This window comes from Artemia franciscana, chromosome 12 (genome assembly GCF_032884065.1).
Source record: "Artemia franciscana chromosome 12, ASM3288406v1, whole genome shotgun sequence".
In the NCBI taxonomy this organism is placed as follows: Eukaryota; Metazoa; Arthropoda; class Branchiopoda; order Anostraca; family Artemiidae; genus Artemia; species Artemia franciscana.
Window position 1 is genome coordinate 5010671 of NC_088874.1, and position 23357 is coordinate 5034027.

General features: G+C 35.7%; 1 protein-coding gene across 4 annotated transcripts in view; it reads left to right on the top strand.

Annotated features, from left to right (window-relative positions):
• Positions 1–23357, top strand: part of LOC136033608 (D-aspartate oxidase-like) — a 207600-nt gene that overhangs the window by 58221 nt on the left and 126022 nt on the right. For all 4 annotated transcript variants that reach the window (XM_065714396.1, XM_065714397.1, XM_065714394.1 and 1 more), the window contains exons 5-6: positions 4959–5115; positions 14870–15148. In XM_065714396.1, the coding sequence (XP_065570468.1) occupies positions 4959–5115; positions 14870–15148 (436 nt within the window). The remainder of the gene's footprint in view (positions 1–4958; positions 5116–14869; positions 15149–23357) is intronic.

The window sequence follows — 23357 nt, forward strand, 5'->3', positions numbered from 1 at the left end:
TTAATAAATTATTTTTGTGTAAAAATACAAAATGAATTTTTTTGTTTACTAAAAAAGCATCTGCTTGAAGATGAGCTTTATTTCATTGAAAAGTAATTGTCATGACTATAGCGAATCTAAGAAGGCAGTTCTGCCATGTTTAGTAAACGGTCAATCTATTCATCAAGGAACAGATTGACCGAATGAATAGATAGATTTAAAAGATAATATTGATAAGATTGATGGATTGATAAGAAACGTCAATAATTTGTATATGTTACTATGGAAGACCGAAATCTGGTAAATTCCGAAATTCCTTCTTCTCAACTTGGATTCAGTCAGCTTTGTCAGTCATATGCAAGGTTTGATGGTAAAAGTTAAATTTAGGTATTATGGCATAAATCTCAGAAATGGGTTAAAAGCCTAACCTAAACCGTCACCATCAAACCTTGCATAAAACTGAATAAGCTGTCTGGCAAAGGCTGTCTAAATCCAAGGAGAAAATTGACCTGTTTCGGAAAATTAATTTCCGACATTCATCGGTGAATGTCGACATTCATCGGTGAATGTCGACATTCTCCAATTTCGGTATTTCATGGTAACATATGTATAGCAATAACCAGTGTTAGTGACTTTTCGTCACCTTCTCCGCTCGCTCGTGCCCTCAGCCCTTGCAAATATGGCCCGACATGACGTTCCTCCGTTTGCTTCACTTGCTATAATTGGGAGATTGGGCCTTTGGCCCTTGTACCCATATATTTACGTTTATCCTCTGATTTCAGTGTCTGTGATTCGTCTTGAAGAGAGTATTTCTATTAGTTTTCATTTCGACATGTTTACTGTATATTTCGCTTTTATTGGTTCTGCGTTTCTTGTCTTGTTTCCTTATGTCTTTTTTGGCAATTACTGCAATTGCTTTGCTATTGAATCGATTTTCTTTTTATTCCCCTGCGTGGTTTATAGCTTAGTTGTTACTCCACATGCGACTCGATAAGTTCTCAGTAGCAGAAATGCCAGGGATCGCGGAGGAAATGAAAATTAATTTGTAGTAAAAAGAGTAATATCATGAGTGCTTAAAGACAAAACTATTGGCGAATCATAAATTTTTGTTTAAGAGAAAAGAGGATGCTTTAGTTAACTTAATTGGTTACTAAGCGAAAGTAGAAAAGAGCCCTGCCTGTGAGGCTTGCGATGCATAGATATGAATCTCAGATCCGACTGATTTGAGCCAAGTGGCGGGGTAGAATTATCATCTGGGTTGGGAATTTAATAAAAGCTTTTTTTTGAGAAAACATATAAACATAAAGTAACGCTTTCGCCTAGTGACCTTTGAAAAATTTTGCAGTCGATTCAGTATTTGAAAGATAGTATCCTAATCTGCTAACTATGTATCTAATAGTTCGCTTGTCACCTTGCCAATTTGCTTTTTTACTTGGGAAAAAATCCAAAAATCTTAACATAAAGAAGTTTCCGAAATTGTGCAGACTTCGGGTCGACACTATGAATATAACCTGAAAAATACCATGTCATAATGAACTATGAAAATGTTTAAAACTAATAAATTTTGTGCCGAGACTTTGAGTCTGGAGAAAAGATCCCTGCCTCTAGACCTTGTACGTAATTGACTTTATCTAGCATTGAGCTATTTTTTCATAGTTGGCCTAGTAAAATTGTAATTTGGCTTTAAACAAATAGGTTATCAAAAGGGCATATTGGCAATATCAAAGCAACGAGTAATTGTATTAAGCTGAAATTTTCTAGGTTTGATGAGGGAGATGTAAAACTGACCTTAAGGAGGAACATATTCCTCCAAGGAAAGATCCTCCCACATAGCCAACCCCACCCCCAAACCAAAAAAATCCCCCTGAAAACGTCTGTACACTTCCCAATAACCATTACTGTATGTAAACACTGGTCAAAGCTTGTAACTTGCAGCCCCTCCCCCAGGGACTGTGGGGGAGTGAGTCATCCCAAACATAGCTATTATGGTTTTCGACTATGCGGAACAAGATGGCTATCTCAAAATTTTCTAGGTTTGATGAGGGAGATGTACAAATGACCTTAAGGCAATATGTTAATACTACTCCTGCTATTAGTACTAGTGCTGTTAAAGGCTTACGCTACTACTAGCCCGTCCTACAACTACCATTACTAATACTCCTACAACTACTTCTGTGACTTCTATTATAACTATGGCTAAGGGTAAGAAGGTGAAATTTCCAGAGAATATTAGGGGGGAAGTTGAACTGAATCACAACGCGCCGTCTGAATGCAGGTTGTCAAAAGGGTGTACTAGCAATATTTTAGGAACGGATCAGTGTGTGAAGTTGAAACAAACAGGGCTGCTGTGGGGCTACTATTACTACTACTACTATCACTACTGCTACTACTAATACTGCTACTAAATCCAAAACTATTAAGGTAAAAATTTGGGGAGTTTGAAACAGTGCTGAACTAAATGCAAACACATAGTGTGCATACAGGTTGTCAAGAGGACGTGTCAGTAATGCCTCAGAAATGGTTTGTAGTATTAAGTTGAAACTTTCTGCGTGTTGAGGGGATGTTCAGAAAAACCAAAGGTGCTCTATATATACTGCTACTAATGCTACCACTATTATTACACCTCTTGCTACTACCGAAGCTAAGGATATTAAGGTGAAGCTTTCAAGGAAAGTTTAGGTGGATGCTGAACTATTTCAAGACAAACTAGGAGCATGTAGATTGTCTAAAGGGTTGAACAGCAATATCTCAGAAACGGCTTTTAGTATTAAGTTGGAACTTTCAGGTTATATTTTGGCAGATTTTGAACTAACTAAAAGGTACGATGTGTGTACTGCTAGTAGTGCTATTATGACTGCTGTAACTAATGAGGCTATTAGTATTAAGATGAAATTTTTAGGAAACGCTTATTTTAATTAAAAAAAGTGGAAATAAAGGAGGAGCTCCAATTAATCAAAAAATCTATATGCATGTATGTTTTCAAAAGGGCATATAAGAAATATCATAGGCAGCCAGTGCCATAATGAGCTTATTCGATTAGAAATAAAACATTGTAGTGCCCTTATTAAGAGTCAAAAGTTATTATTGGAGGGTAAGAATCCCTCTTCCCAAGCTCATTAATTCTCCAAACACATTTAATAAAAACTTTGAGATTGCCATTTTGTTTAGCATAGTTAAAAGGTCCAACAACCATGTCTCTATGTATACATACATATACAGTTATTGCCTCCTTAAAGAGAGTAAATTGTTACCATTATCTACTCTCTCTATTAAGGTATAAATAATATAAGTATAATATAATACAATTAATATAAGTATATATATATATATATATATATATATATATATATATATATATATATATATATATATATATATATAAAATATAAATAACATATAATAATTATAAATATATAAATAAAATATATAAATATAATAATATAATATATAATATATATATATATATATATATATATATATATATATATATATATATATATATATATATATATATATATATATATATATATATATATATATATATATATATATATATATATATATATATATATATATATAAATAAGTTGTCTGTGTGTCTGTCGAGTGACGTCATGTTTGTGTGTTGACTGACGTCATGTTTGTCGACTGACGAAATTACAGACCGGGACATCGGGACACAAATGACGACCGGGACATAGGGAATATAAATGACGACCGGGACATTCAAAGAGAAAGCGATCGGGACACAAGGAATGTTCGATTAGCAATCACCATCAACAAAGCACCGGGACACAAATGACGACCGGGACACAGGGAATATAAAAAACGACCAGGAAAATCAAAGAGAAATTACATACCGGGACACCGGAACACAAATGACGACCGGGACAAAAAAGACGACCGGGACACAGGGAATATATATGACGACCGCGACACTCAAAGAGAAATTACAGACTGGGACACCGAGACACAAATGACGACCGGGACATAGGGAAACAACTACAACGGGGATGCCGGGGGGCACAGGGGGATATATAAATGACGATGGGGACACAGGGAATGTTCGATTAGCAATCACCATCAACAAAGCTCAAGGGCAATCATTAGAATAATGAGGTATATATCTGGATACAGATTGTTTTTCCCTTGGACAATTATATGTTGCATGTTCAAGAGTCGGTAAACCTGACAATCTATTTATATGCACAGACAATGGGACAGCCAAGAATGTTGTATATTCGCAAGTTTTACGTAGTTAAAAATATATATATATCTATCTATATTCACAGGTGGGACACAGGGACACAACTACAATGGCACGTAACTAATATGGCGCGTAACGACTTAAGCGCGCGCGGGGGCTTGGGGGGTGGCACGAAGCGCCACCCCAACAGCTAGTATATATATATATATATATATATATATATATATATATATATATATATTTATAATATAATACAATATATAATATAATATAATATATAGTATAATATAAGTATTATATAATAATATAGTATAATTAAAGTATAAATAATAGCATAATAAAGATTAAAGAGTAATTTAATAGGATAACTATTAAATTTTGAATTTTCAGCGAGTGAGACTTAAGGAATGTTTAGAAAATTTGAGATAATATGTTTTCAAGCTTCGTCTATTCGAATTCGTAAAGCCTCCAGAGCGTTAAAGTGGAGTCAAAATGGAATATGGAGAGCCATAAAGCTCCTAGGATTTGATGACGAAACTTCTGTTTCTACAAACTAATAAGGCATAGGACCAACCATACTCAAGAGTTGAGAGGAATTTCGCTTTGTAAGTTATCGAATAAGGGGCAAAGAGACAATGAGATAATAATTCGAAGTGACATTCTTAGGCCAAGTTTCCCCCTTCTTGAGTGTTCCTTTGAAGTTTCTTTCATGTCAGTTATGATTTCATAATGCAGGGTGCCCAATTCAGCTTTATTATAATAAGTCCTTTGCAGGTTTGAGAAAGCTGGGGGAAAAGTTGTCATCCGAAATGTGGAGAGGCTGGACGAGTTGGCTGGTCAATTTGATGCGGCTGTCAATTGTACTGGATTTGGTGCGAAGAAGCTTTGTATGGATAATAAGCTTGTCCCTATCCGTGGTCAAGTGTACAAAGTAAGAAAAAATACTATTCTGAGGGATTGAGATGCTAAAGTTGATAAACAATGGGGCAAATAGTCTGAGAAGATGTAATGCTGAATTTGATTGTCGATGGGAAAAAGTGTTCAGAGATATTATTTTTATGTTTGCTTAGGTCTTGTTTTTAGCCAGATGTAAATGTTTAGACATTAGCACTTTGTCTCATAGTGCTTAAAAAAGGAAAAGTCTATGACTGCTCAAAAAGATTTTTTTTTCAACAAATTTCAAAAAGATTATACCGGGATATTGATGTCTAGGGTCAAAATTTATGTTTCTAATGTTGGAGGTTGTGATTTTTCACAATTGTGCGTGTGCATGTGAATGTCCATTTTCGTAGGGACTCATTCAAGACGTTTTCTAGGACGATCATCTGCTATCTAATTTCAAGTATTTTGTTTGTTCATGACTGATTGTTTTCTTGCGATTTTTCTCAAGATTTTACTAAACTAGGGCAATCAAGGGCTTTAACCTAAAGAGTATGGGTAACTTATAAGAGGGGGAACTGGTGTTAGTGTCGATAAAAAACAACTATCAACGCGATCTAGCGTTTGTCGACAATTATTATTTCAGCGTAATAATAAAGACAAATTATTTAATTAGTGTATGTGGTAAAAATTAGGGTAGTAATAAGTGTCTGATATTATTTTCTGACTGAAAAATGATTAAAGAGCTTGAAAAATGTCAAATGTCGCCAACTGCCAGATGGTGTTGGTATTCTTTTTTGTCGACACTAGCGCCAGTTTTTACTCTTATATAAGTTACCCATGCTCTTTGCTTTAATCCTTAAAGCAAAAAAAAAAAAAGATAGTGGAGCTTATTAATTTGGTTTTTACGACCTCAGATTACCTCTACTTGTTCTCATCAATGACGCAGTTGCAACTCAGTTTTGGCTGATAATTTTGATTGAAATTATCTTAATCACAATTTTAAATACAATGTCCAAAAGTTTGAACATAACTAGAAAGTAATGCTGCTTTATATCTTTTTTTTACCAGATGTTTTAACAAATGTAGCGTAACTAGCTAGATGTTTTCCAGAGAAATTGTCTACGGATTGTTTTGGGTACCCGACTGACTGACTGTATTTCAGACAGTAGGCAGTACGAATTGTGTGGTCCAATCCTGCTTTCTAGCGCTATAATAAAAAAAAGCTGAAACGGCTAGGGCACGTTCTGCGGATGAAGGATGGCAGATCACCTTAGATTGTCCTTTTTGGCCAACCATCTAGGGCCAAACGGGAATCACGTCCTCCCTGGTTTGGAAAGGATGATATAAAGAAAAATTTAAGGAAAGAAACACGAACTTCCTAGGAGGGTGTAAAGAGGGAGGCTTTGAATCGATTAAGATTGAGGTGAAAGCGTGAATATTCAAATCAAACTTAAAACTAACGAAAATAACTACAAACAAAAGCTTGGCAACTGCCCTCTTCCTCCTCCCCTAATTGTAAAAGTTTAAAGCCTACTGCGTCATTTACGCTTTACTGAAAACGGATTATATAACAAATATTTTCTTTTTTATTTACAATATTGAAAATAAAAATTAAAGTGAAATAAAATCTTGAATTGTTGGCTTTCAGCAAGTAATATCATTATAAATCAAATATTCAGTTGGATTTTATTTGTTCTTTTGAAGGACTGTTCACACATAGTTTTCAATAAAGAGCAAATGACAAAGTAGGCTTTCACCTGAGAAGTGCTGGGACAGACAGTTCGATTTTTTTCGTTGCTTTTCCCTTCTTGCAAGCAAAGCAGTAGTAAAGTTGCAAACCTCACCATTGAGGGAAAAATATGATAGCTATCTCAAAAACATTTTTGTAACTAAGATCGAGCTAAACTTAAATAAAAGTCGAAAGATAATTCGTTTCAACCCTCTGAAGCGGAATATAGATATGCCCCTAGTCCCTTTCCCGATTGTGAACGAAATAAAAATCTTAGGAGTAACTTTTACTAGTGACTGTAGTTTCAGTGCCCATATTAATTTAACCGTCCACAAGGCTAATGCAAGCCTTCAGACACTTACCAAAATGAGGCGTTTTGGGTGTGATACTAAAAGCCTTCTCCATGCCTGCACGTGTTATGTTCGCCCGTTGCTCGAGTACGCGTGCCCGGTGTGGGGTCCATCTGCTATCCGCACAGCGTACCTATTACGCGACATAGAGTGCGTCCAGAAAAGAGCAACAAGGATTATACTCCGAGACCGTGGCATACCCTACGATCAAGCCCTCGCTAAATTAAATTTATCTCCAATTAAAGTCCGGCTGGAACACCTTATTCACCTATTTGGAAAATTCATCCTAGCCAATAAGAGCCACCGATCTTTACTACCCGAACCAGCCCCTCCCAATAGCCGAATTCGATTACGGAATAAACTTGTACCCCCTAAAGTACGAACCAATCGATACGCAAACTCATTTGTGCCTTTTTTCACATCAGTTTTTAATGCTGAGTTGTAGTGTGTGATTTTTGTTTAAATGTATGATTTTTGTGAAAAAACTGAATTTAGCTCTATGCTACGATAGTTTTTAAATATACCGATCTCTCTCTCTCTCTCTTTCTAAACTTTTGTTTTATTATTAACATTCTGCTTTTTGAAGTTTCTTTTGTCAAGCGTTATTAATATTTTCATTTTTGGATTTTGAAATTCCCCAAAATTGAGCTACGAAGTCCTCTTTAAATCAAACAAAGCTGGACAAAATTGACATCTCGTTTAATAACGCCGAAAAATCCTAAAATCCCTTGAAGAACATATTAGATTTAATGCTAACCAAGCGTTTCCTCTAAAATTTGTACAGGTTATCAAATTCTCCACTTCTATCTCCCTGTCAACAACTCATTAAGATCTCATTAGCTTGAATAGCAGCATAGAAAGTCGGGATAGGGGAAAGTCGGAGAAAACAACAGCTTTTGAAAGTGATGAAACACGAAATCCCACTTTCATTTTCAGTGTATCTTCTTAATATAGAAATACGTGACCCAGGGATTATTAGAAATGCTTGTTAAAATCTAGGACTAATTGCTCTTTGCTTAGAAAAGATGTGAGATGTGTTTTGTAAAGGGATTTATTCAATAGGCCTAATTGGAAACGATGGAGGATGTTGTCGATAAAGTTGATTCGGCTTGGAGGATTACGGGCGTTGAATCAGAGGAAATTGTATTCCAAAGTTTATTAGGGAAGAGACAAGCTGAACACCATAATTCATGCTTAAGTTAGGTTCTGGCAGAAGACTGTACATTCCGTTAAACAAAAACGGTCATTTAACGCGGTTATTTGAATTCTGGCTTGTATGTCCAGTTGAAAACAATATTTTTTCAATTTTTTTCTTTTGTATAAAATTTCGAATAAAAGACTCGCTTGGACACCTATTTACACAAGAATTCTAACAAACAATATCGACTTGATGCAGAAACAATTTTTTCGAACACTACTACTATTACTGCTAATAACTCACTGCAGCACCAAACCGCCTGAGGCCAACACAGCTACGCACGCTCCTCCTCCAACCTAATCTATTCAAGGCCTCCCTCTTTACACCTTCCCAGGAAGTTCCCATTTCCTTTAAATCTTTATTTATGACATCCTTTCATCCCAGGCGAGGATGACCTGCTTTCTGTTTAGCCCCAGGCGGTTGGCCAAAAAGGACAATCTTTGGCAATCTGTCATCTTTCATCCGCAGAACGTGGCCTAGCCATCTCAACCTTTCCTTCATTATAGCCCTAGAAAGCGAGATCGAACCACATTTTTTGTACAACCTACGAAAAATATGGTTTTCAAACACTGATATGACGCAAAAGTCAGCCGAATATTCGTTTACATGAAGAAGTATGTTCATCGGGTGACGTAAAATCCGGCTGCCTGCCTAAGTCAAATTTAGCTCCTATTGGAATCTGGAGCTTTAAACTGCTTGTACGCTCGCGATTTTTTCCGATTTCCTTCTCCAGTGTCAAATACCTTAAGGAAAGTGGATTCGTGACCTGATTTGCTTGGATCACAGTTTTAATTATGTAGGCCAAACTTGAAATGAAAGATAATCATAGGTTGTGTTGTGGCTTTAGGTTCTTGCGGACGAACTGTTCCTATATGTGCTTTCTCATGAAATCGGCTTCAATGCCGATTAGATATGCATGTGGTATTGAAAAATTAGTAACAGATCAGGCAGCTCCTTCACTCCACGTTAAATAGTTTATCTCTTATGTATTGGATTCAAACCATAGCAAATGATACAATGGATGCTCCTAAGGTTTTCATACTTAGAATCTCTAGGAATTTAAACAGTCATAAGTGTATTAAACCTTGAGTGATTTGCCAAACAAGTTCCAAAAAGTTCAAAGACGATTCTTCCCCTTCATCAGTTCAAAACATGCAGTGTTCTCTTAGGGGAGGGTATGATTTGGAAATTTGAAATTAGGCCTCCTGTTTTATCCAAAAATTTTTTGGATAAAAAAGATTTGATGCCCTATACGCCAGCAGTGGCTTGGAGGATCTTTGTCCTTTTTTTATCCGAAAACTTTTGGATAAAAAAAGATTTGACGCCTTATGCGCCAGCAATAGTTTACAAGGATCTTTATCCTGTTTTATCCAAAAATATTTGGATAAAAAAGATTTGACGCCCTATGCGCCAGCAATGGCTCGGAGGATCTTTACCCTTTTTTTTATCCAAAAATGAAAGTTCTTAAGCCGAACTGGCCAGACATGACAATAAACAACAAAGAGAGGTAAAACTCCACAAAAAAAGAACCTCAAACGAGACTACGGCCAGTAGAGAGGAAAGACTAAAATAACGCGGATATTTCGCCTGTATCCAAACTAGGTGTCCTCAGCACAAGATAAAAAAAAACCCACCAAACTAAAAACAAATAAAACCACCACCAATAATAATAAATACAATTGTCGCTACTGATCCACGTAGGGAAAAGAAGCTATTCGAGTTACTTCAATGAGAACATCAAAGCAACTGAGGAAAAATTATAAAAATTGAAACTTAGTTAACTATTCTGTTGCGAAATAATCCTCTTGTAAGCTAATATTGAAGCAACTCTTTTTGGTCTAGTAGGTAATCTTGTCCCCTGGTGATTGTTTATAATTTTAATTCCCTTATTGATTATTGAAATTCCACTGATCTTACTAATAAGTTAAAAAATTTCACATTGGAGGAGAATTCAATTCTCTGTAGTTTTGATGTGGTGTCAATGTATTCAAATTTTAACGTGAAAAAGCGCTAAGATATATTAAGGATTAAATTGCAAAAGCACTTTGATTTGATACAAGATGTGACCATGGCTAGTTTGGAGATTGAAGTCATTATGAAATTGGTTATCCTTGCCATTGAACATTCTATACACAGTTTTAGGCTCTCCCCTTGTTTCTGGGGGAGATTCCTTGGGCAGATTCATGTTTCCTTGGGCAGATTCATGGATGATATGGTTTACATTTGGAAACATGGTTTAGAATCCTTTGACCTTTTCCATAAACATTTAAATAATTTTGACAAAAATGTAAAACTTACAGTGGAGTTTGAAGAAAATGACAAAGTACCTTTTCTTGATGTCTTATTAATTAAAAGTGATTTCCATTTACTTTTTTCAGTATATAGAAAGCATACACACAGTGATAGATATTTGAACTTTCACTCTTGCCATCCTATTTCAGTGAAACGAGGGGTTGTGAATCCACTTGGGGATAGAGCTTTCAGAATTTGTTCCCAGGAGTTTTTAGATTCTGAATTGTTGTATTTGAGGGATGTTTTATTTTGTAATAGCTACCCGAATAAATTCATTGATAAAATAATAAAAAATAGACGCATTAAACACAACAATAGGGTTGTGTTATTGGGGTTTCACAGTGCACAGAATTAAACAGATTCTTAAAAGAATTTTAGGTAAACATAACATTGATACTTGTTTCCAATCAGTGAGACCATTAGGTAGTTTTCTTAATTCTGGGAAGGATTTAACCCGGGGAGATTTATTTAGTGGGGTGTATAAAATTCCTTGTTCTTGTGGAAAGTTTTATATTGGTAGAACTTACCAACAATCTACTGAAAGATTTATTGAGCATCGCAACTCAATAGAAGAAACCCTACAATTAAGAAAGCCTCCTGAAACTTTTGTCTGGGCTCTAGCTGAACATACATTCTTTCATCCCGAACATTTTATACAATTTGATGAGGCTACAACTATTTCTAATGATAGAGGTTTTTCTCAGTGGGCGAGGGAGGCTATAGAAATAAAAAAAAAACACATATATTTGCTAATCTTTCAATGAATAGAGACACAGGGAATTTAAATATTGACCCAATTTATGATTTTCGTTTGAAAAATGAACCAATAATCAATAAGGGAATTAAAATTATACACAATCACCAGGGGACAAGATTACCTACTAGACCAAAAAGAGTTGCTTCAATATTAGCTTACAAGAGGATTATTTCGCAACAGAATAGTTAACTAAGTTTCAATTTTCACAATTTTTCCTCAGTTGCTTTGATGTTCTCATTGAAGTAACTCGAATAGCTTCTTTTCCCTACGTGGATCAGTAGCGACAATTGTATTTATTATTATTGGTGGTGGTTTTATTTGTTTTTAGTTTAGTGTTTTTTTTATCTTGTGCTGAGGACGCCTAGTTTGGATACAGGCGAAATATCCGCGTTGTTTTAGTCTTTCCTCTCCACTGGCCGTAGTCTCGTTTGAGGTTCTTTTTTGTGGAGTTTTATCTCTCTCTGCTGTTTATTATCCTAAAATTTTTGGGATAAACACAGATTTGACGCCCTATGCGCCGGCAGTGGCTCGGAGGATCTTTATCCTTTTTTATCCAACAATTTTTGGACAAAAAAGATTTGACGCCCTATACGCCAGCAATGGCTTGAAGGATCTTTGTCCTTTTTTATCCAAAAACTTTTTGGACAAAAAAGATTTGACGCCCTATGCGCCAGCAATGGCTTACAAGGATCTTTATCCTGTTTTATCCAAAGATTTTTTGGATAAAAAAAAAAGATTTGACGCCCTATGCGCCAGCAATGGTTCAGGAGAATTTTCGCCTTTTAAAAAATTTTTTTTTTTGAAAAAAAGATTTGGAGCCCTATGTGCCAGCAATGGCTTGGAGGATCTTTATCCTGTTTTATCCAAAGAATTTTTGGATAAAAAAAAGATTTGACGCCCTATGCGCCAGCAATGGTTCAGGAGAATTTTTGCCCTTTTTTTATATTTTTTTTTTTTGAAAAAAAGATTTGGAGCCCTATGTGCCAGCAATGGCTCGGAGGATCTTTATCCTCTTTTATCCAAAAATATTTTGGATAAAAAAAAGATTTGACGCCCTATGCGCCAGCAATGGTTCAGGAGAATTTTTGCCCTTTTTTTATAATTTTTTTTTTGAAAAAAAGATTTCGAGCCCTATGTGCCAGCAATGGCTCGGAGGATCTTTATCCTCTTTTATCCAAAAATATTTTGGATAGTCAAAGATTTGACACCCTATGCGCCAGAAACAGCTCACGAGGATCTTTATACTTCTTTTATCCAAAATTTTTTTGGATAAAAAAATATTTGACGTCTTATGCGCCAGCGATGGCTCGGAAGATCTTTATCCTTTTTTTATCCGTAAATGTTTTGGATAAAAAAAAGATTTGGTTTATTTCAAATGATTTCTGAGACCACACTGGATAAGCATGGCAAGATGAGAATAAACTCGAAAATAAGAAAAAGTAAATATTTTTATACCCAGTTGAAATGAAAATGCAATGCCAACATTTCGATCGAGACCCTCCTCAAAGCAAGGGTGAACAAGACCGTAAGAAACAACCACTAAATGAACAAAAAGAAATAGTCAAAAATACCATTAAAATAAAAGTAAGAATGCAACACTTTTATTTAGTGGTGTTTTTTACGGTTGGTTTGGTGCTATTTTTTACCATGCTTGAACGTGCAACTAAATAAGCAAAGTAGTTATTTAATTTGACAGTGCCATTCGTCCGTAAAATTTACAATATTATAGATGTCTCTATAGATGTAGATGTCCTTGAATTGATTCTCAAAGAATCAATCTACCAAAAGAAGGTCATCTACCTTCAAAAGAGAGCCACACCATTTTAATCTGTTTTTGTGCCATATGTTTTTAAGCTTATTTTTGCTGTTTTTTCTCTCATATTTTTTCGATTTTGACGCCACTGCTACTAAAAGAAAATATGAAGGTCTTTTTTATTTTATTTTTTTTTGTATGGCTGTTAAAGTATCCACAACATTTTCAAGCAATCAGATTTTATTTTCTCTGTCCGTGGCACTTAGGGTGCATAATATACGATTATTGATGAAATATTGAATACAATGAATGAAACCGCATATAGCAGAATGTATATTCGATGTAAATTTTTCGCGGTTATTTAAAAGTATCTAATCAACGCAAAGTAATTTCATAAGACAGAGAGAGAGAGAGAGAGAGAGAGAGATAGAGAGAAAAAGTAAAGACTGAGTAACTTTTAGTTCGGCTATTGACATACTACTGCTACTAAAAGATCACCACAACGCCATATCGCCTGAGACCGATACAGCTACACACACTGCTTCTCCGTCCCATTCTATCCAAATCCTCTCTCTTTAACCTTCCCAGGAAGTTCCCATTTCTCTTAATTTTTTCTTTAGACATCCTCCCGCCTCTATCACGGACGACCTGCTTTCCTTTTAGTGTTAGACGGTTAGCCGAAAAGGATAATCTTCGGCAATCTGTCATCCTTCATCCTCAGAACTAGCCACCTCAACCTTTCTCTCATTACAGCCCTAGAAAGGGGGATTGAACTGCACTTTATGTACAGCATACGGTTTGAAACACGGTCAGTCAGTATGGTACCCATGATAATCCGTAGGCAATTCCTCTGGAAAACATCTACCAAATCTTCGTCCGTTTCTCGGAGCGCCCATGCTTCGGAACCATATTTGACCATTGTCGTCACTGTAGCTTCTAATATTCTAATCTTCGTTCGCAGACTTATCGTCCTATTCTCCCAAACTTTTTTCAACTGTGAAAAAACACCCTGAGCTTTAGCTATTCTACTTTTAACATCTTCACTGCTCCCACCATCTTTACTAATAATACTACCAAGGTAGTATTATTATATAATATTATATTAGTAGAATATTATATAATATTCTAATCTTCGTTCGCAGACTTATCGTCCTATTCTCCCAAACTTTTTTCAACTGTGAAAAAACACCCTGAGCCTTGGATATGCTGGTTTGAACATCTTCTCGGCTCCCACCATCTTTACTATTAGTAAAGTCGCCCTTATTACTATTAGCAATTGTCTTATGTTTAATTGTTTTGTAAGTAATGACGCCTTTTATCCCTAGCTAATAAAAAAACCTGTCAGTGAGGTATTGACATGTCAGACGACATACATAAAAAAAGTGTAGCGTGTGCTGTTTAGTGAGGACAGGGGAAAGTAGTTTTTCACCCTCCCCTAAAATTATAAGTACGCTTACCCCCTCCCCCCAAAAAAAACAATTCTGCAAGTTCTAACAGAATCCCCTAGCTGTGTAAATGAACAGGGTATGCCTACCAAACTACGCACAAAATTCGTTTTTTTAATCCTGCTGACTGGCCGCAACCTCTAACTGCTGTTGTTACATGTTTTCATGTTCTCATTTTAGTATCACGTCATTATTTTCCGATTAGTTATTGGCTGGGTAGCATTCATCAACACTGTCAATTATATAAAGTAGACAAATTAAATAAGCTTTGATTTTCAGGTGAAAGCACCATGGGTAAAAATGTTCTTTTACGGTGATTATGATACCTATATAATTCCCGGTGTCGATTACGTCACTCTGGGTGGAAGTCGTCATTTCGATAGTTACAGGAAGGATTGGGATGACCATGATGGCGCTGGAATCTTAGAAAGATGCTATGAAATACTACCAAATTTGAAACAGGCTGAAATTGTTCGAAAATGGTCGGGCTTGAGGCCTCATCGAGATCCAGTTAGAGTTGAAAAGGAAGTACTTCAAGTAGGGAACTCTACTCTCAAGGTAAGTGCAGTTTGCGCGTTATGTCGGAGTAGTCAGGATTATCTTTTACTATTTTTTTTTGTCTAGTCAGTAATAGGCTGCCAATAAAGATCTAATTTGCAATTTAAAAATCTTCATTTTAAATATTCGCGTTCAAGCGACTATCTTGATGATTGGAAAGCTGACCCAGTTATAGTTCAAGATTTTACACTTTTTCTCACCAGTTCACTGGTTCATAAGAGGTTCGGTGTATCGACTGTTTGCTTCCCGGTCCCTTCGCACTTCTTGTTCTTTTGAGATTCAAATCCCTTCACTCTTTCATCTCCAATTTTGAATTTTTTCTTGGGAAGAGGGCTATTCTTTTAGAGAAATTGAATAAGAAAAACAAGTTTTTTGAACTGAAAGTGAGGAACAACAGTAAAATTTAAAACGAACAGAAATTATTACGTATATGAGGGGGGTTCCCCCCTCGCCAATACCTCTCTCTTTACGCTAAAGCTCGAATTGTGTTCCAATTATTTAATAATTACCCCTGAATCGCAAAGGCCGTTTAATTAGAACGGATTGCTTTTTTGAAAGTACTAAAAAAACTTTAGCGTAAGAGCGAGGCATTGACAATGGGGCGAACCCCCTCATATATGTAATAGTTTCTGTTTGTTTTAAGTTTTTATGTTGCTCCTTACAGTCAGTTGAAAAAACCTGTATTTTTATTTAATTTTGATCTTTTTTAAATAATGCTGAGAAATCCGAAACCGCCTACCTAGAAAATTCCCTTCATCCATGAAAAATTCCTCCATGGAAAGATCCTCCGTGAGCCCTCTCGCGATATTCTAGGACCTCTGTGTTGATACAATCACCCCTGAAAAAACAAACAAGAAAAAAAAAACACAAATAAACACGCATCCGTGATTTTTCTTTTGGCAAAAAATACTTGTTCCACATTTTTGCAGATAGGAGCTTGAAACCTCTACAGTAGGATTCTCTGATATGCTGAATCTGATGGTGTGATTCTATGACTTTAGGGGTTATTTCCCCCTTTTTTGTAAAAAAAAACTTTTTATGGGTAAGACTAAACTTGATGTAACTTATATATTTGAAATCAGCATAAAAATCAGATTTTTTTTTATGTCTCTATTGTTTTCAAAATTCCGTTTTTTAGAGTTTCGGTTACTGTTGAGCCGGGTCGCTTCTTACTAACAGTTCGTTGCCACGAACTGTTTGAAAGTTAATTTTTACGAAAAAAGTTGATAATCAAATAAAAATTACTGATCGTTTGGTTACGTTTTATTATGAACGCTGTTTTAGATATTCCCATTGTTCTTGAGCGCAGGAACTGCCTAAATCTCTTTTTACTTCAGTTAAAAACAGTTATTTTTTGTTTAAGATCTGCTTTAGCGACATTTGTCAACCACAAAATTGAAAGATGTTTTATTTTTATTTCTCTGTGAAAACCTACAGATTATTACAATTCAGGCAAAATATAATAACAAACAGTTTGTGCTGACGAACTATTGCAAGGAGCGACCCGGATCAATAGTAACCGAAACTCTAAAAAACGGAAGTTTTATAACAATAGTTACATCGAAAGAATCATATTTTAATGCTGATTTTTAATATATAAATTTCACCAAGTTTAGACTTACTCATCAAATTTATGAGCCAGAGAAAATTTGCCTTATTTTAGAAAATAGAGGGAAATACCCGTTAAAGGTTATAAAATTTTAATGAAAATAACACCGTCAGATTCAGCGTATCAGAGAACCCTTACTGTAGAAGTTTCAAGCTCCTATCTACAAAATTGTGGAATTTTGTATTTTTTGCCAGAAGGCAGATCACGGATGCGTGTTTATTTGTTTGTTTTTTGTTTTTTTTCCGAGGGGTGATCGTATCGACCCAGTGGTCCTAGAATGTTGCGAGAGAGCTCATTCTAACGGAAATGAAAAGTTCTAGTGCCCTTTTTAAGTGACCAAAAAAGTTGGAGGGCACCTAGGCCCCCTCCCACACTAATTACTCTCCCTAAGTCACCGGATCAAAATTCTGAGATAGCCATTTTATTCATCGTAGTCGAAAAACCTTATAATTATGTCTTTGGGGACGACTTACTTCCCCAAAGGGAGGGTTACAAGTTATCAACTTGGACCAGTGCTTACATATAGTAATGGTTATTGGAAAGTGTACAGACGTTTTCAGGGGAATTTTTTGGCTGAAGGAGAGGGGTGAGAAGAGGGGGATATGTTGGGGAACTTTCCATGGAGGAATTTGTCAGGGGGGAAGAAAATTTCCGTGAAGGGAGCACAGGATTTCCTAGCATTATTTAAAAAAAAAACAATGAAAAAAGTTTTTTCAACTTAAAGTAAGGAGCAGCATCAAAACTTAAAATGAACAGAAATTATTACTCACATGTGGGGCTCACCTCCTCCTAATACCTCGCTCTTTACGCTAAAGTTTTTATTGTTTTAGAAATGAGAGTTCTGAGAAAGAGTCAAACTTAAGCGTAAAGAGCAAATCGTTGAGGAGGGGACAACCCCTTTCATATGCGGAATAATTTCTGCTCGTTTTAAGTTTTAATGTCGCTCCTTACTTGTAGTTAAAAAAAACTCATTTTTTTTAAATTTAATAACAAATATTGACGAGTTTTATTTGTGTTAACAACTGTTATCTACGAACTTAATTTTTTTGGAAACAGCAATGATTCTCTAGCGCCCTTTTTTTTATATAAAAATTAGGGGATAATAGAAGCAATGCTTAATATGTTGTCATCAATATAATTTGAAATGACATTGGAAAATAACGTCTATGAGTTTTATTCCATTCACATATCCTTTACTCTCTATATGTTTTCCTATTTTGCTAGCGATATGTTATATCGTAAACAGGACAGACTAAGATAGACGGAATAAGAGAGCCACAGCCTTGCAGCAACGCTTTTACTATTGATTCAGCCAAAGGAAGAAATAAAGGCAAAAATTATTGATAAGTGTTTCTTAGGGATAATTCTAGGATTTAGTGGCATAAAACAGATTCAACGTCCGTTGTCAGGTGCAAGAAACGTTGTTTAAGAAGAAGACAAAATCAAACGAATGGGTGGAAATTCTCTTAATTGTTGGTAAAAACTTAGTTTGCTGAATTTCATCTCGTAGATACTTTTTTTAAGGAGACGTTTTGTAGAGGCCTTTCGTTTTCTTAGAGTAGTAGGAAAAAAGACAATGTTTTAGTTTTAGTGCTTTCCAAGCTTTCTACTGAAGTTTTGAATTTCAATGTTACAATTTCGGTTTACTTTGTCCACATAATCTTGGATTATGGTCTTTGGATACTTTAAAACATCTGACAATTTATCAACTTCAGTTGAAGTATTGGTTTTGAGCTGTTGTTTAGCCCTTGGTGGAAGCCTATCCGTGTATTTTGTTAGATTCTTCTTTAACCATTTCCCTTGTGTGAATTCAGGTGCTTTGTCTTTGACATATTTCTTAGACACCTTATTATTATATTTTTTTTTATATCTTTGACATAACTGTTTCTTCTGCAGTCTTCAAAAAAGTTGTACAGAAATGGATTATTCACTAATGATTCTACACACACGGTTTTCATGGCACTTGTTATCTACCAAGTGACATATAGCGATCGCAAATTTTGTCGGTCTGTTGGTCCCAGTTTTGCTAGTTTAGGCACTTCCAGGTAAGCTTGGACGATGAAACTTGGCAGGCGTATCAGGAACCAGACTAGATTAGATTAGAAATTGGATGTCACTAATTATCAGGGTATGGCGCATAAACGGTCACTGTCACTAATTATCAGGGCAAGGTGCACAAACAGTAAAACAGATTTAATCTCGTTTTCTACCTCTAGTGTTGATACAAGCTGGCCTTTCACAGAAATCATCGCTTTTTGGCCACCCCTTACAAAGATAAAATCATCTTGAGTAAATCCTAAGTCACCACAATGGAAACAACCAGCTTCATAAATAGCTTCAATTGCTTTGTTTTTGTCACCAAGATCAATATGTTTACATATTTACGTCACCTTAAATATGTTTCTTTCGCTTAATCTAAGCTGACCAGGTGGCAGAACAGAAACTAAGGGGCTTATGATGGTTTCCTTATCACTTTCAGAAAAAAATAGCCCATCTATTTTGGCCCACAATTGGGGCCCACAAGTCTTTTTCATGCTATAATATTCCAAAATTGGAAGACCCAGCTCTTTAAAGCCGTCAATGATGTGTTGAGATATAGGTGCCCCACCAGAATAACAATTATTTCACTTATCAAGTCCAACCGTTTTTCTTTGGTATCTGAACATGTATGTTATTTTTGTAAGTATACTCTTGGACTTCTCTGTTTTAGTGTCAGTAATCTTTTCATAGTTTTTCCCATATCAATGGAACAGCAAAGAAAAAATATAGGTCTAACTTTTTTCAAAATGTCAATTAATTGAAACTCTCCCTGAGTGATATCCAAAAAATGAACAGTAGCACTACTAATAAGAGAGACATAAATATTGGTTGCTAGGGCATTAATATGACTGAGTTGCATTAAACTAAGAACAGTTTCGTTTTTTCCAAAGGAAATATTCTTTTCTGTTACATGGGAGTTCAACTTTTTTTCTATTAATTGAGCATTCTCAGTTAGATTAATGTTACTTTAGCATAACACCTTTGGGGAATTAACTCCTGATCCGTCTGTATCACAGCTTAGATACCAATACAGTTATGAAAACTTGATTTATTTTTGGGATACAGTGCGTGGTAGCGATACTAGCGGCTGGAGACAGGAAACTGGCAGCACAGCTTAGATACCAATATTGGTATCTAAGCTGTGGTATGCAACAAAACAAGATTGCGTTTCCACCTATGGTGTTGTAGTACGATCTACGCGTCGAAGCGCGGGCTTGGAGGAGGAGCCAAGCTCAGAGCTCTGCACCAAAAGCTTCTCATGGGTAAGATAGGAGTTTTCATAACTGTATTGGTATCTAAGCTGTTTTCTGTATAAATGATCAAACAACATGAATTCAATGACATTCTTTTCTGCCTGGCTTGCTTTTCTTTGCTTTTTTCCCGTCTTTTCTTTGCTTCCTGGCTTCAACGATATTCTTTTCTGCCTGGCTTGATGGCCTGCCTGGCCGTCAAGCTACTCTCGTTTTCCTTCACACCCAAGTCTAAGAATATTCTCCAGGAATAAGTATCTTTCTCTTTTGTGTCTAGTTCTTCCTCCATCTGAATAATAGCTTTTAATTTTGGTATATCTTCCTTAATTTTCAGTACTTTAGCCAATAGCTCCTTATTTTCTGCTATATGGAAAGTAGCTTTGCAGTTTTGCGTGCAACGTGAGATAACTTCAGACGTATAATTAGTGCAAATTACTACCGCTATTTCACCTGCTTCAATAGCACTAAATGCGTAAAGCGCCATTCGAGATAGTTCGAGGAAACAATACATAGGCTGTGGAGAGGTTCTAATCCAAGTATTAAAAAGGCTTTTGCAAACTTTGTCACAGTTTCAGAATACTCAAGATATGTATTTTTTTCCTCTGAGCCTCCGTTTTCTATATCATATGCTACTCTATTTTGGTAGTGGGAAGTCCAATTCTAAAAATATTGGAACTGAGGTTGGAGAATTAGCAGATCTACAATCTGCGTATTGGCAGATCTGTAAACACAACTGGCGGGGTCCCAAGCTGCAACTCTGTCAACATCAATTTTTGATCCGGACCTTAGACGTCCTTTGTGTAATCTTCTTGACTAAATGAGGCAATTGACTGATTATTTGTTAGATCAGTGTCTGCTTTTAATATAGCTTTTTCGTGATCACTCATTTTAGATACGCTATTTAAATTACGCTATTCAAAAAGATAACGCATATCTTTAGGTAATGAGTTGCCTCTATGGAAAATAAATGGTTCTATTCTTTCAGTTGATATCAGTGGTGTAATCTCGTAAAAATACTGGGGAGAGGGCAAGGATGGAGCCCATTTTCTCAAATCAAGTGAAAATGACAGTGAAAACTGAAAAATGATCCATATTTTACCATAAAGGCGAAGATTATACTAAAAAAAACTCACCTGTTTCTTTGGATTCTGGAATTGTGCTGGCTTATCTTAGTTTTGACAAGATTTTTTGCAGAAATTAAATTTCAGCCGGGGGGACTGAGGTCTGGGGGGCAAACTTGGGTCTGGAGGCAATTGCCCCCTCCCCCTTCCCCATAGCAAATTAGTGTGCATTTTTAGTGTGATGTATCTTCAAAGATACATTTTGATTGACATAAACAAACATAAAGAAAAACGAACTGTTTTTGTTTACATTGTTGACTGTTTTATATAATAACGTAAACAATAAACATAACATATAACAACATAACATAAACATAACAAAACATAACAAAAACATAAACAATTAACATAGCAACATAAATGAAGTGTAACAATAAGGTGAATAGCCCCAATGACCACACTGGCTTTCAATGGGACTGTGGATTTAAGACTGCTAGAACTGAATTAAAAGATTCTAGTTTTAATGTCGTGTTTTAATGTGAATTTCTTTTATGCTTTCATTTCTTTTGCTGAGGACGGCGCTTGGATATAGGGTCGAAGTATTCGTTTAGGGTTAAGGTTCCTCTGTCTTAGGAAAAAATTCCTTGTTGTTTCTACTTGTTGTTTGTATTTAAAAATAATATAATTTTATATTCTAAAATTTTGCATGAATTTCAATCACATTCTTTTCAAACAAGTGTTGACATTCTTAAAAGTTTGTGCTTGTGTTTCGATCTGATACCCTTATTGGGTCCTGGTTGAACTTTGCTGAAGTAAGGATGCTGGGGCTGTTTTAAAACATTTCATTTTAGTTTTTTTGGTCGTATGCTGTTGTAAATTTTTCTTCTTGTATATATTTATGTTTTGCTGAGGACAGCCCTTGGACATAGTGCCGAAATATTCAGATTAGATTTCCACTGTCTCAAGAAAATAATTCCCCATTTTTCTTCTTGTTTTGGATGCTCGTTAGGGGTTTAAGACTATTTTTTCAATATTATTGGTCGTGTTCGTCTTTTATTAGGTTGCAGCTATCGCTACAACAACGAAAAGGGTGTTACCAAATTATAGGATTTCTTAAATACCGAGGCAGTGAGACATTTGATAAGTAGCTTGTTCTTTTACAGTAAAATATTTTGAAGAATGGATGAAATGTACTTTGTACGCTTAAAACTGCAATATGTGTCTTTAGACATGTCCTTGGGAGAAGGGGTAAGCATAAAGAATTGTCAGGCTGAACGTATAGAAAAAGTTCTTTTTGGCCAGAGTTTCTTTAGCATTAATAAATAATTGATTGATTGGTTGATGTTTGACTGCTATTTTGTTGAAAAAAAAATTAAAGTCAAATTGACCTGACTTTTGATCGTAAGCAGGTAAACACCCAAGTTTCGTCTTTGATGTTGCGGGTGAAAATGAGTATCCTGACAATCTCTTGAATTTTGTCAGAAAAAAGACGCAAGTGGAGTCCAATTGCATGTCAACAAACCTTTATCTGGAGGTAAATTGGAACTGGAAGTACTCTTTTTTGGGTTATTTTTAAGAAAAAAGTGGAAAGGCTTGGTAATCTCAGAAAACCGATTTCATAGCCAAGTGACGGGCGACACAATGCATTTAGAAAATTTTGCATCACGTGTATCTTGCTATTTTCTTTTAATTTGCTTTATTCTTGAAAAATGTTGTTATTTTAACTTAAAAAATTGAATTACTGTGGAAAATTCACCCCCGACGCAATTTCTTGAGTTGATGTCGTCTTGTTTTTCTGGCCCTCACCATTTTGTGCAACTGATTTTGAGCTATTTTTTTTGTGGAACACGAAATAATACACCAAAAATATGAAAATTCTTATGAAAAAAATTTTGTTTGTGGAATAGTGTTTTTGTATTTGCATTAAAATGCGAAGAACTTGAGATTTCCTAAATTATATCACACGTATCGTTAGATGATCCTAATCGTAAAGATAACCCACTGGACTTATAATTGTGTGTCCTTTAGGAGAGGGGCTCAAGTCCTGATGTTGTAAATCATTCTGCTTGGGGTGGGGGTCAGTGATGTGACTGCAAGCTCTGCCGCCATGAGTCTGGGGAGCTTACGGTTAGACATGTTCCCATGAAAAATCTGAATTTTAGATACCCGGTGAGGGGGAACACGCCTAGTCCTACCGCAAGCAAGAAATCAATCTTCAGTGTGAATTTGGCCAACCAAGCTAACTATTT